Source organism: Rhopilema esculentum, chromosome 7 (genome assembly GCF_057945365.1).
Source record: "Rhopilema esculentum isolate cy_ngs chromosome 7, ASM5794536v1, whole genome shotgun sequence".
Lineage (NCBI taxonomy): Eukaryota > Metazoa > Cnidaria > Scyphozoa > Rhizostomeae > Rhizostomatidae > Rhopilema > Rhopilema esculentum.
The window spans coordinates 7,959,247-7,972,687 of record NC_142821.1 but is presented as its reverse complement, the minus strand read 5'-3'; the positions used below and the strand labels follow the sequence as shown (position 1 = coordinate 7,972,687).

Genomic DNA, 13,441 nt, shown 5'->3' with positions numbered 1-13,441 from the left:
GATAAGCAATTTAATTTCTCACAAATTTAAACATAATATAACGACATGAGAACTGAAATAAACTTAAAGTGAGGTGTCATAAGTCCTACTTATAATGTTTAAGCATAATTAACATAATTAGCATAATTAATGTACGCATGCTGTCAATGTATTTTTGAGGAACTTAATTGAAGAATGGATTAGAATCAAGAACGTATTTTCTATGGTCTATATCTATGACGATATACAGAACACGATACTTCTGTGAGGGGACTTATGATACTTTAAAGTAACTAACACGATTGTTAGAGGTCTTCCCCTCTAAAAAGGCATTGATCTCAAAATGGAACACTTAGATGAAAATTAGACAACCGAAAAAATAGACAAAAAAGTTTGCCGACAAAATAACTCTTAATCTTACAGAGGGGTACTCCACCCCCGACCCCCTCTACGCCACTGTGAGTTGCCAATCTTTGGTCACGATATAGTTGATTGATACGGCAACAATACAAACAAGAAGCAATTTAGGTTTTTTGAATGTTTCAAAAAGCAGGCTTTTTTCTGCCTTCCCTGTCATTCATTTGTCATTATTGCATGATTCTATTTGAGGGACTTAAGAGATCGAAGCCATCGAAAATTCATTACATGACATTGATCTTATAAATTTGTGGCTTAGAACTTGAAATGAAATCGCAGCTTGTTGTAATTCCTGAAAGTTTCTTCCGCATGAAAAAGCTGCAAGAGGAACCTGGATCTCTCTCCCAGAAATCGCCAAGATGATAAGGCTTAAGCTCCCAAACTCCTATGTAGTTGAAGTCTGGGAGGTTTTGGATGGGATGTGTGACTGTGAGATTATCTCATATTTTCCGTCATTTAGGAAACCTTTGAACCGCACCACAACATAAACTTGAAAGCCTAAAGACTCAGTTCCCTTACTAAAAGCCATGGTGACTCTTTGGAGTACGCGGCACAAGCCACTTGACAAGGAGCAACTGAAAACAACGAAGGGATGCCTTGATATATTCTTGTCAACAATGATTCTAACCTATATTTCAATTGAAGAAAAGCTCTGCTTTAGACAGAGAGATACCTAGACAGTGTTTATAAACTAAACAGCCAAGTGAAAATCTACAATACAAAGTTTTTTCATTAAATAGTTAACTTTTACATAACAGAGCAACAAGCACAGTACGTTTTAGTGAGCTGTACTTGTCTGTATCGTCCAACAACCTTTCCCATCGCTTTCTTTGCGATTTTTTGGGAAATGTCCAGATTTTCATCTTTTAGGGGCCTAAAGGTTTTCGGATCGTTGGCCTCGTCTTCGTTCTTATCTTCAGCTTCCATCTCGTTATCATTAAAACTTGTCTCTTTCCTCTCTGTTCGTTCCTCCTCGATATCTGACAAGAGCTTATCCTCTTCATTCCTTCCTGCATTTTCAATATAAGTTTCAACTGCCAAATCATTTGTTTCTGTATTACATTCTTCAGGTGCGATTGCCTCCTTTTCAGTGGCTCCATTTTCCACAAGCTTCTCATTTGTAGAGATTTCTGTAGTCGCATTATCATTGTTATTCCCAAGCCCAGGATCTTTGTTTGACAATTCAACAATAACAGCATCGAAATCGTCTTTTGATTTCCTTCTCTCCATATCTTCTCTCTTGCTGACTTCAGTTGACGTTTCAAAATGGCTTTCTTCTTCTCTATCGTCATCAACTGGCAACAGGCTTGTTAGTTGGTCAGTCTCTCCATTATTGCCACAATTTTCATCCTCCTGTACTTCAGCTGATGCTTCAATGTCTCCCTTTTGCAAATCATAATTCTTTTCCTTGTCAACTTCCCCAGCAATTTCTGTTGCAAACCCCTGCTTCTCATTTTGTTGATTTCCAATATCCTGATTTACTTCTTCTTCAGCATCAAACGATGTTTGTCCCTGGTCCATCACATTTTTCTTTTCTGTTTTGCTCAATTTTCGAAGAGAGATTTTTCTAATTCGACCTTTAAAAGACTTCTTCTCCTTTGCTTTGCCTTTACACTCTTCGTCGCCTAGATCAGACTTCTGCTTACCACGATCGAGAAACTCTTTCTGCGCAGACGAAAGTTCACCTTTGCTTGACTTCTTTCTCCATCGTTTCGAACCCTTCTTTTTCTCATCCTTTAGAACTTTCTCAGTTTCTAAATCTTCACTCTCGACGATGTTTTGTTTCTTTTCTTCAGACATTTTTTTAAATTTTTTTGATGACTTCAGATAATCGCGCCTTGCCTGGAGAATCTGACCTGTACAAAATTAATGTTCCTTTTGTCGTCCCTTGGTTAGATCATACTGCAGAATTCAGTCTTGCTTATAAACACTACTGTGCACATGAGCGATCACGTTTACCGATTATGATTGGCTGTTAACCCAGGGACCTACCCGCCATTACTACTGGTCAGCATATCCTATTTTCAAGCTGATTGGCCAGGTTCGTTTGGTGATATCCCTAGTTTATGGGGTAAAACTGAAGGCGCATGGTAACTTTGTCCCCTGAACAAATAGCCTGTTTGGTGCTGCGGCCTGTAAGCAAAGAAACAACAGGTGTTACTAGCGGTAATTCAACAGGCACTTTGCAAAAACAAAAACTTGGAAACGTTCAAATAAACGCGAATCAACATTTCTATGTCCTCAATCAATTGCATATGCTCTCAATTAACGTAATCACAATAACATCGGTAAGTCACGGAATATATTTTCAGGCGTGAGGCAATTGCTGTAAAAGCACTTGACAATAGTTTCGGTTTTCCACTTCGGCCAGGAGAATAGAAAGACAATTAACCCTCTGTTTCTTCGGCTATTCTGCTTTATCCCCTGATGAGGAACTGTTTCTTTTACATTCCTTGAGAATTATCAATCAAAGAAAGTTTTAGAAAAATTCGAAATTTTCTGAAAGTAAGGGTGGCAAGAAAAAGAAAAAGCTTCTAAACATAGCTTGTTGCACCCAGCTAAAGACAAACATTTAAATTGCATTGAGAGTTGCGAAATTATCTGAAGTATCTTGTGTTTTATTATGGAGACAATTTTATTTAAAATTAGTTTAACGAGCAGAATTTTGAAACGAAAGTTGTCAGCATATCGAAACACGTTCGAACGACGCAAATGTGCAGGATTATAACGTTGGTTGAAGATGACTTTTGGGTCACTGCTAAAGCTGTTTTCTTCTAAGTAATTAAAGTAATTAGAGGAGATATCATATAATTGGAAACATGTTGCTGATGTTTTTTTTTTTTTTGAGGCGAGATACCACAAACGGCTGGCATACATTGACGTATTTGGCAGGATGACGTGGGGGGAGGGGGCACATCCCTTTCATTTTTTTCATTAGTTCAAAGGGGATAAGTTTCAAATCAGTGGATTGGACCAATCGTGGCGAGAAAGAAGTTTCGGCAATATTTCAAAAGCATGATCCTTAATATTTTAATCGGTTTATTCTTGACTGGTTTTACTAGAAACTGCACCAGAGGGGGGGGGGGGCTAATGTCAATCTGGAACTTCTAAAATCATACGCTTTTAAGTGTTAGAAATCGAAAAAATTAGTTTTGAAAATTCATTAGGATTGGCAGTTGTAGAAATTATCGAGGAGGGCGTGGGGGATGACCACAGCTAGGGTCCTCATTACTCAATGGGTCCAAATGTCTATAACAGTTCCCTGACCCCTATTTCTCTTTGTTTTACTAGAGAAGTGATGAATGTTCTTGTAGCAGATTGAAATCTTTCTAGATGATGCCGAGTTAAACGTCACCTGCCTGGAACCAACTTGTAAACTCAAGAAGTGTGTCCAACAACACAAAAGACCTTTTTCCGTATAGCTACAGGTGATGGTGGAAAATTCCTCAAAACGCGTGAATTGATGGTTGCACATTGAAATTCTCGTTAAGACCAGAGTTTAATCTTACAAGCAAGAGCACGGAAAAGGGTACGGAAAGATTATAGCCAAATCTCACGACAGAGCAGCTGTTTCTGTTCCGTGCATCAATTATTTAGCGATCGCGATTTGAATGCAGATTTAGGTCTCTGACGTAACAACCCGTTGCCATACGCAGGTAGTCTACAAGGAAAAGTCATTGATACAAGCAGATTTGAAGGAGGTGGACATTCTTTTGTTTGCTATTTATGAGTCCAGAAGGTCAATCGCTATTTTTCTGTTTTAGGCTTTATTACATACAACAGAGAAGTGAAATGCTGACGTCAAATAACATACAGTTGTAGAACATTTACATTTGAAACAGATAATCAGAAAAACACTTTTAAAATGTCACCGCTGAATGTGCAAAGTCAGCAAAGCATGTTTCAGAAAGGACGAGGGCCTTGAAATTTTTGAAGGTTTTTTGTTGTTTCGTCTTGGTTCAAAATTTAGAACAAATAACGACGATTTGATAGGATAGAAACCTAAGCTACATTATGGAAGGTTTCAGCTGTTTCAGTTTTTACTTCTTCAAGATCGTTTCAGATTACATGGTTTAAATTCAAGATTCTCAAAATAAAGATTGGTGGCGTTATCACTTGACGGCTATAGTTGGTATATAAGTAAGTTTTCTCGATTGAACTGAATTTACAGGCGCGCAATCTGCCTGTTGTAGCGTCCATGAAGTGGGGGAGATAGCAAAAAAGAGGCTCATGAAGAAAATCTAGTAAAAATTCCTACATATAGATTTTGACTCGCGGATTTTTCAACAAAATAGTCCATGATTCCGTTCAGCTAGTGTTCTTTTGTTGAAATTGTTTCAAATTAAATTTGGTTCGTTTCCATTTACTGCTCCTTTGTATGTTTCAAGCTAGTTGGTATCCATTTGCAAACTGACATACCACAATCTCATTTTTGCATTGCGTTGAGTCACAGTAAGAAGAATGCCTTATTGCAGTTGATACCTAACACTATAAATTCCAAAAAACCCCTTCCCGAAAACACAAAATAGAAGCAGTCGCAGCAAAAACCGAAAAAAGATCCCACAGTACACCTGAGCATAATCTTCAATATTCTTTTTCAAAACTACAAAAGCCTCGTCTTTATTAATTGTGATGTGTGAATCAACAAAATCTACTGGTTTTCAACCCTAAAAAATTAAACTACGCTCCAACATTCAACGTTTGCCTGTTAAGTGACTAAATGCATTCTAAAGGTTGATCAAAGCCTACCTAACACCCCTATGTAACGAGTTTCTTTTATCACGGGGAAAGAAGGTAAATGTGACAGCGGACAGCGAAATTTGTCTTGGACTGACAAGCCATAGTTAAAGTTTGCAATCATGGCAGCGTTTGTAGTCAAATAGGAGACGGGAATAACCAGCTAAACTTGGCCCGGGACAAATAGGCAAATTTGTTTATAGCTCTTACAAAACCTGTATCCCTTGTTGCACCAAACTTAAGTGGGAGCTAACTTGTGACAAAAATTACAGCTTGTGGGTGACGTTTAGAAATGGTAAAGCCCAGGTCATTCAATTTCGAAGAGGGGGGACCCTGGTCTGGTCAGGAATTTCTAATCTGAGAAGGCTTTCACCGGGCTTGTTACGCAGAGGTGTTATCTATAGCTTTAATTGTAGGAATACCCGACAGAAAAGAATAATCGTCCTGTGGACGAAGAAAAACCTACGGTGATAAAGAAGAGCTGCTTAGATAAAGATAGTAATATTCATTCCATGGATGGCAGATGCATGATAAACATGTGAGTGCTTGCAAGTAGAACCAAAGCTTGTTGAAGTGTCACGTGTTCACCACAACGTTCTCTTCTAAGTGGCTGTCTACAAAAACTGCTCACATGGAAGGGGATGGTTACAAGGGAATGGACGTAACGAAATTAATCATATTGGGGAAAGAACATCGGGCCTAAGGTTTTAGCTGGACATGTCAAGCGCTTCCTATCTGTAAGAAACCCCGACTGGTACGAAGCAAAGAGGAGAATTAGCCCAAATATAAAACAAACTGAAGTGATATGAAAAGAAAAAAACGCCAATAGGCCATAAATAAAACATCCTTACGATAAAATATAACCAAAGTTGTTCTGCATATACAACCTCAAAAAAACGATATTCTATATCAAAAGAGTGACAAATATGCAAAGATATTTCTAAAAAATCACTCCAAGTACATTCTCCGATGAAATGAGCATAAGTTTGCACGAATCAGCACGAGTTTCTTGGCTTGATAGCGAAATGTAAACGAAATGGCATTTGATTATTCTAAGTTTAAATGGGTTGTACAACTTACGCTGGGTTTTGCATTTCCTTGCAAAATATAGGATCCAAAGCTACCTGAAAACCCCCCAATTGTTGTTAAATTCTAAATAGTTTTTAATAAACAAACTATCACTAAAAAATCCATTATCAAATTCGTCACGACTTCTGAGATATCAATTCTTGAAATAAATAAGCTAAACGCTAAGGCAAATTTTCACCTCATGAAATAACAACTAGACAACTATTAAGAAAGAAATCTGGAAATGCAAGATTCACATCAACTTGCAACATTGCTGCATCTCAACCGAGTCGTCCGTCCACCCAGGCCTGAATCTAACCAGTTCTGCGAATTTTGCAATCTCCTTCGCAGTGAAATTAACCAGAACCCAGTCATCGAGAACATTCTTGACTTCAGGCATCTGAACTTCGTTTAACATTTGTCTTTGCTCCTCCGTCAATTCATGTTTGATTTGCGCCTGTGGCTTCGAGCGAATTGTCAGTATTTTTACAGACTGTGTATCTTGAACATGCCTCCTACCAGCATCGCGATTACTACCTGGTTCATCGTCTTCATGAATGATTACATCATGAACCTTACCATCTCTTCTCATCTCCGTGCATTCCTCACTGACAACTTCCTTCCCTGCCAAGACAACATTTTGGAATTAGTTAAAAGAAACGGGTTTCCTTTAAGTGATCGGTTTTCGGTCCAGATGGGTTTGTTTTTAGTAAAGGTCCTAGATGCTTGCTCTACTGGTTTTTGACTTGGTTTATGGTTTATTATACATGGTTTATGGGTAAAGTTTTAAACATCAGATCACATGCACGATTGTGCACAAAAAGCTAGTAAACAATTTAACAAGTGGATGAGAAGTGCTCCTAGATCATCTGTACAGTGCTGGCCGTTTCAGCTGATAGTACTAAAAGTTTCACCCACAGGACAACTTGATTGTTTTATTTCGACCAATCATCAGCTCCTCCCATAGTCATGACTCTCTGGTTGAGAAGACTGATTTAAACAAAACAGAAAAAAGGAAGCAAATCCGTTGTTATTTTGGCTTTGAATTCCGTCGTTGTCATGTTGATGTTTTGTACCAAAAAACCCTACCTGCTTTGTAAATCTACCCATCGACGTATTTAGAATAAATTACAAATACCCAACTACTGCGAAACCAAGGATACAAATACAGTACCTTCCAGTGACACTCTTATTGTCACATCTTCATCTTCGTGATGATCATGAGGTTCCTGGCAGATTCGCACGTGTTCCTTTTGCTGTTCCAGCGCCTTTTCGTGTTCATCGTCGGCCGGGCCTAACAAAGCATGGAAATCTACCTCGCTTTCAACCGTAGTGACCTCTATCGGCGCTTGAATAACATCCTTGTCTAAAAAAATTAACATTAGGATAATTTATGGCAACCCTCTATGAAGGATCGGGACAATTCTGGACAGATGAACACTAGGTAAGCACAATATATATATATATATATATATATATATATTATATATATATAATAAAATAGAATATATACTAGAAATGAGACATGTTCTCCGTTACTCCGAGTTTCGTGCTTACGCACTCATCAGACAGACTATAAATGTCTGTATAGTCTGTCTGATGAGTGCGTAAGCACGAAACTCGGAGTAACGGAGAACATGTCTCATTTCTAGTATATATTCTATTTTATTATATCTATTGCTCTGTGCTTTTGCACATCGAGCACTGTCACGTCAGAATAGACAACGCAATCTGGAATATATTATATATATATAGAGAAGGTGAAAGTTCCATAACCTTAGGCACTTATTTTTACATGGCACAATGACGCTGCAATTAAACGCTAACTTGAAACTACCTTCTTCGTGACAAATCACTCCCGGTCTGCTTTTCCGATCACGGTCTGAAACCTCTGGGATATATTCGCTAGGTACAGAGTCAATCTCTTGGACAGCCTCTTGATAATCGTCTGCATCTGGCCCTTCCTAAAAAAACATGGTGCGTAGGTAATGTACACATGGAAAATTTTATAAATACACACAAACTATCGTCATTACACCCGTCAAGAGACCCACTCACTGCACATGTTTTATTTGTTTGACATCAGAGGCTTAAGAGAGGCTAAAAAGAGAGGGGGGAGGGGCTTATTTTAAATTTTTGCTTGATGAAGGGGAACTTAATAGAGAGGGGGCCTAAAAGAGAGGGGAGCTTAAGAGAGAAGGAGGCATAATAGAGCTTGTACGGTATAAGGAGTTTAAATTTTTCACGCCAAACAATCAAGGGCGATATTAAGCCCAAATCTACCATCAAACATCAAAACAAGTTCACCAAAATCAAAAGCAGGGTAAGAGACACTACCTGAAGACCCTCAGGGGCTGGCTGATCCTCCTCCACAATGGTCTCGACGTCTTCACCCATTTCGTTCTGGGTGATTATCACCTTCCGCGTGGTGACAAGAGTCGTCTGTTCTGCAAATGAAGCATCATGCTCACGGTCAAGCTCATCGTCAGATATCAATGTCTCAATTTCTTCTCCATCGACCGTTTTTCGCATAATTATACGGCGTTTCTTCACAATTCTTTGAATCTCAACCGTCTCATTTTCCGTCTCACCAAAAGCACCGATTTCACCGATCACCTAAAAACGGATATTGTCATTCATATTGTCCATATCTAAATATGTACTTTTTATCTTAATAGGGAATACTCATTAAAACAACGAAACATTTCTCTGTAGTTACGACTCTAGTCGACTCAAGAAAAAACCAACCAGGTATGACAGATTACCCTGATAAATGAAGAATTAAAAGCGTGAAGAGAATAATACCATAATCTGTGAACAGACATGCGTATAAACAGATATATCTACTTACCAAACAGAACCAAAGCATTTAGACAGACATACCTCTGGACCGTCATCGTCTTCTTCCTCAACAACTGTCTCGATTTCTTCCCCAGTCTCCGTCTTGGTGATAATTACTCTCCGTGATTTTGTAACCTTGGTCATTCTCACTCGTTTGTTATGTTCCACGATCTCTTGGATGTCAGTGTCAACTTTCCATGGCGACGTCTGCACATCAACTATGACGTTTCCGTCATTCTGTGATAGTAAACTGTGGACTGGTGTTCCAGGTGCCAGCTAACAATGAAACACATGATATCAGCAATACTACCAAAGATTAAGCTACACAGAGCTTTTTAAATGTTCATATTTTGCCAAACAAGATGGATATGTTACCAACAACCAAATAGGGCGGTACTTTTTATTTCGTTCGTTGCTTTAGGGACCTTTCTCACAGCCTCTGACAATTGAGTTGCTACTCAAGTGATGTTACATTAATCTATGAGTATGACCAATGTTTTTAACAATCTGATCTCAACACTGAAAATTTTCTATCAACAAGCATAGTGCTATCTATCATTTCTCCAACGCTTTCCATAGCATAGCTTGGAAACATTAAGCTATGTTTATTCCTACAGTATTTGCCCAGTCATACTTGTTCTCCTCAAAGTAAATTTCTTCTAGTGAAACTACTGACTATTCCAGAAACAGTTGTCAGAGAGATCTTCAGGACTAAATAAACTGTGTTAAAACATTCCAAAAACAAACAAATTGTTTTTGGGATGTTAAAATATCCCAAAAACAATCAACTCAACTTTTGTTTTGAGACTGAAATTAACTAAAAAATTATTGCCACTTTTCTGCAGAGCAAAATACTTTTTTGGGCAAAGTGGAAAGAAATCTAGTCTACCATTCTGTAAGTAAGTGTACTTAGTAATATTTTAAAAATGAACTTAGATTAAGCTTGGTAGCTATGTTTTTGCCAAAGAGGACAAACAGAAAATTGAAAATGGGAATTTGGTCAAAAAAGTGGGTCATTGTCCAAGTGGTACAACGAGTAACAGCTTGGCTAAGGGGATAGATCGAGAAAACTGATTCAGAAAGACTTTGTTGCCTGCACCAAATGATGAAGTATATATTGTTTTTTCTAGAGCCAAAATTCGGCTTCCAAAGTCTATTTGTTGACGGGAAGTTTCTCAAAAAATTGTCAAAGCAAAAAACTGCTGGAAAGGAAATTTTTGAGAATATAAGAAATGAAGAATTTTTGTTGCATAATCTTTCATTTTGAGTTGACAGTGATTCGGTTGATATTTTAATGTTAATGTTTTTATTAAAGCTTGGTTCATTTATTTCATTTCGGCTTCCTTTTAAATCTAAAAAGGTTGATTACGAGCTACAATTAAAAGGTTAATCCAAAAATTTGCAAAAACCTTCCTATTACATGTCAACATTACAATAGACAAATATATGCAGAATATTGATAAAAAAATGTTTTAAAATATTTCCTCAGAATTTCCTTCAGTCAAAATCCATTTTAGATACTGATTCTGGCCATACCTTAGATATCATAATTCTAAAATTATTCTTGTCGCCAGCCATGGTGGCTTTTTCTAAAACCGTTATAACCTTGATTTTTTGGCCTCTCCACTTTCAAATACGTTTCACCAGCCCTGATTGTAACTTCCTTTCTTCTCTGCAAACTAAACAACTTCCCATTTACTTGTGGTGGATTTGTTTATTCAAGACTTGTTAAATTATGGAGCTAAACCAATAACTTTTAGCATTGCCACAAAGTTTCGTACAACATAAAGATTGCTTTTCTTTGCAAAGCCTAGACAAAAGTGCAATGAAGGAGAGTGCCAGAGCATCGAATCTAGATACCTGATCGCCATGTACTTTACCATTGTCCAAAAATTCAGAAATAGTTTCTGCAACAGCATCTTCAACTTGTATGGTGGAAGTATCAACATCAACAACCACATTTCCATCACCTGGAGATTCCCCCATTTCATACGTAGTTGTAGTTGTTGTAATGACTGAATGAGTGTGAACTTCAGGGTGTTCTACATAAACATCAGTTTCTCTGAGCTCTGCAGAAGGAGATAACACAATCGATCAATGCATCTGCATAATAATTGTGAAAATTGTCTTCAGAAAATATTGTTTCAGAAATCTTTCTAAACTACCAAATAAATAATTACCCAAATTATGAAAGTGATGCACTGGAGAACTTAGTGGTAAAGATATGCAAACACAAGCCTTGTCAGTTACCAGAGTTTTAACCTCTTTGAAATTGAACATTAACCACATGAGTGATAGACATTAACAAAAATGAAAAATGTGACAAAAAATGACAAACATCTTGTATGAAAGATCCTGAAAATATCTGAGAGTAAAAATGTCATTTTATACAAGTAACTTGGAAAGATGCTTTTTCAAGTTAAAATCAAGTTCGCCATATTTGAAAAGTGTAAATACTTGAATTGTTTTATTGAAATCTTGCCTTGAATTCATGATTACTGAAAAAGAACTTAATCTCATTTTAATCACTTGAAGAGCATGAACCAAATTTCATTTAAACTTTTTAAGCATATATTCATGTATAAAGAAGAAATGTTGATTTGACAAAAATACTGGTGATGCATACCTTCATTTGATTCATGCTCCAAATTTTGATCTTCATATACCGCTTTTTCTTCCTTTTCTGGATCTATGTTCTCATCTTCTTGCTCCCCAGTATCGTGACTTGGCTCTTCCCCAGTAGCAGTTTCCAATTTTTCATTATCACAGAGTTGATCATCTTTAAGTTTGTCAACCAAGGTGGCTACATCTTTATTCTCATTTTCATCTTCTGGAGTAGCAACATCCACTTTGAATTCTAATGTGTTCACAGATAGCGGGCCTGGTTGTAAAATAGGATGGATGTCTTTTACTTTTTGTAAACAGTCAGATACTTTTTGTTAAGTTTTAGTTTTTGGAAAAATTGAGTTGCTACTCAAGTGATGTTATATTACTCTGACAGGGTCAATGCATCTCTAATTACGTAAGAATGGCAAGATTCTATATAATATAAATATATAAATTTGATTTTTTTAGTCCTATACCTACATTTAGATACAGAAAACAAAGTGTATCTTTAACTTATTTACCACAAAACACCTGCTACTGATAGAATGTTCACACAACCTGAAGGTCTCATTAAGCATGAAACTGGGTGCAGGCACCGCGGAGCGTTGAGAAAAGTGGGGGGTCTAGAAAAAGTGGGGGGGGGGGGGGCTAAAACCGTATAAAAGGAGGCTTTTCTGGTAGTTTGATACTTAATATTTGGCATTTTTTGCAAAAAGTGGGGGGGCTAAATCTAAGTTTTTTTAATAGGGCTATAGTAAATTTGATGTTCAATCAGAAAATTTTGGCGTGCAGCACTATCCTGACCTCGCGCGTGCCTCAGCCACACTCTGCAGACTGGGCAACTGGGGAGCAACTTGCTGTTTTTTTGATATACCAAAATCAGGTAAATACCTGTATATAAGGCTTACAGCACTTTCTGACCGACCAGTAAGCAGTTATTTTCAATTAAATCTCTTAATTATACTTGATCGACTGGTTCTGATGGTTCCAATCAGAAATTGAAAAACGCGCTAATAATTTACATGCATAAACATCAAAGTGCTTCTAGCGACCTGGTGAATTAAGCAGAATTCCTCTTATGTTGGGAATTACCATAACTGAATCCTACTTTTGGGACTAGAGGTAATCTCATTAAAAACACAATAGATGAACATCGAAGGAAAAAAAATTAAATTCTCACGTGGGCATCATTGAATTTATGGGCTCTGTTGTTAAAACCTCTACATAATTGTTGGATTACAGACCCAAGCTGGATCAAATTCCAGTCAGTATCGTGTTGATCAGCAAATTACCAAGGGAAAAAACAAGGCAATAATATATATATATATATATCAAGTTTCAACGCCGAACGTAGGGCCTAGCTAAACATAATGAGAACACACTCTTACCAGCATTGTTGCCTTTTTTCTTGTTCTTATTTCTGTTCCTCTTCTTTCTTTTCTTTGTATCGTCACTCATTTTGTATCAATCGCAAATGAAGGATGTAAATCCCAAGAACAAGAAACCAGATAATCAGCAAACCCCGGCTACCGCCTTTCCGTATCACGCGTCGCAGGCTTTCCCAATTTGGAGAGGCCTGGATCCAGATCAAGCTCCCGCCAACACCCGGTCACAGATTCTGTGACCCGGCCTCCAGATTTTATTATGCGGCGTGTGCTCTGGAAAAATGAGCTGGGCTGGGGGGAAGGGGGGAGCTTCGTAAAGATATTGCCCGAATATTAATACTTCATTCAGATAGAGCTGCTAAATGGCAATGATATAAAAGCGCCGAGGGCGCTAGATGTCTAACTCA

General features: G+C 37.6%; 1 protein-coding gene across 1 annotated transcript; it reads right to left on the bottom strand.

The window, feature by feature from the left end:
* Positions 1-4,962: 4,962 nt before the first annotated feature.
* Positions 4,963-13,228, bottom strand: LOC135683419 (uncharacterized). The gene is made up of 8 exons (XM_065198665.2): positions 13,038-13,228; positions 11,669-11,923; positions 10,903-11,111; positions 9,085-9,318; positions 8,539-8,817; positions 8,039-8,165; positions 7,376-7,567; positions 4,963-6,825 (listed from the first exon to the last, which is right to left on the bottom strand). Exons 1-8 carry the CDS (start codon positions 13,105-13,107, stop codon positions 6,455-6,457), a joined length of 1,737 nt encoding a protein of 578 aa, XP_065054737.2. The 5' UTR covers positions 13,108-13,228; the 3' UTR covers positions 4,963-6,454.
* Between the last annotated feature and the right edge of the window lie 213 nt (positions 13,229-13,441).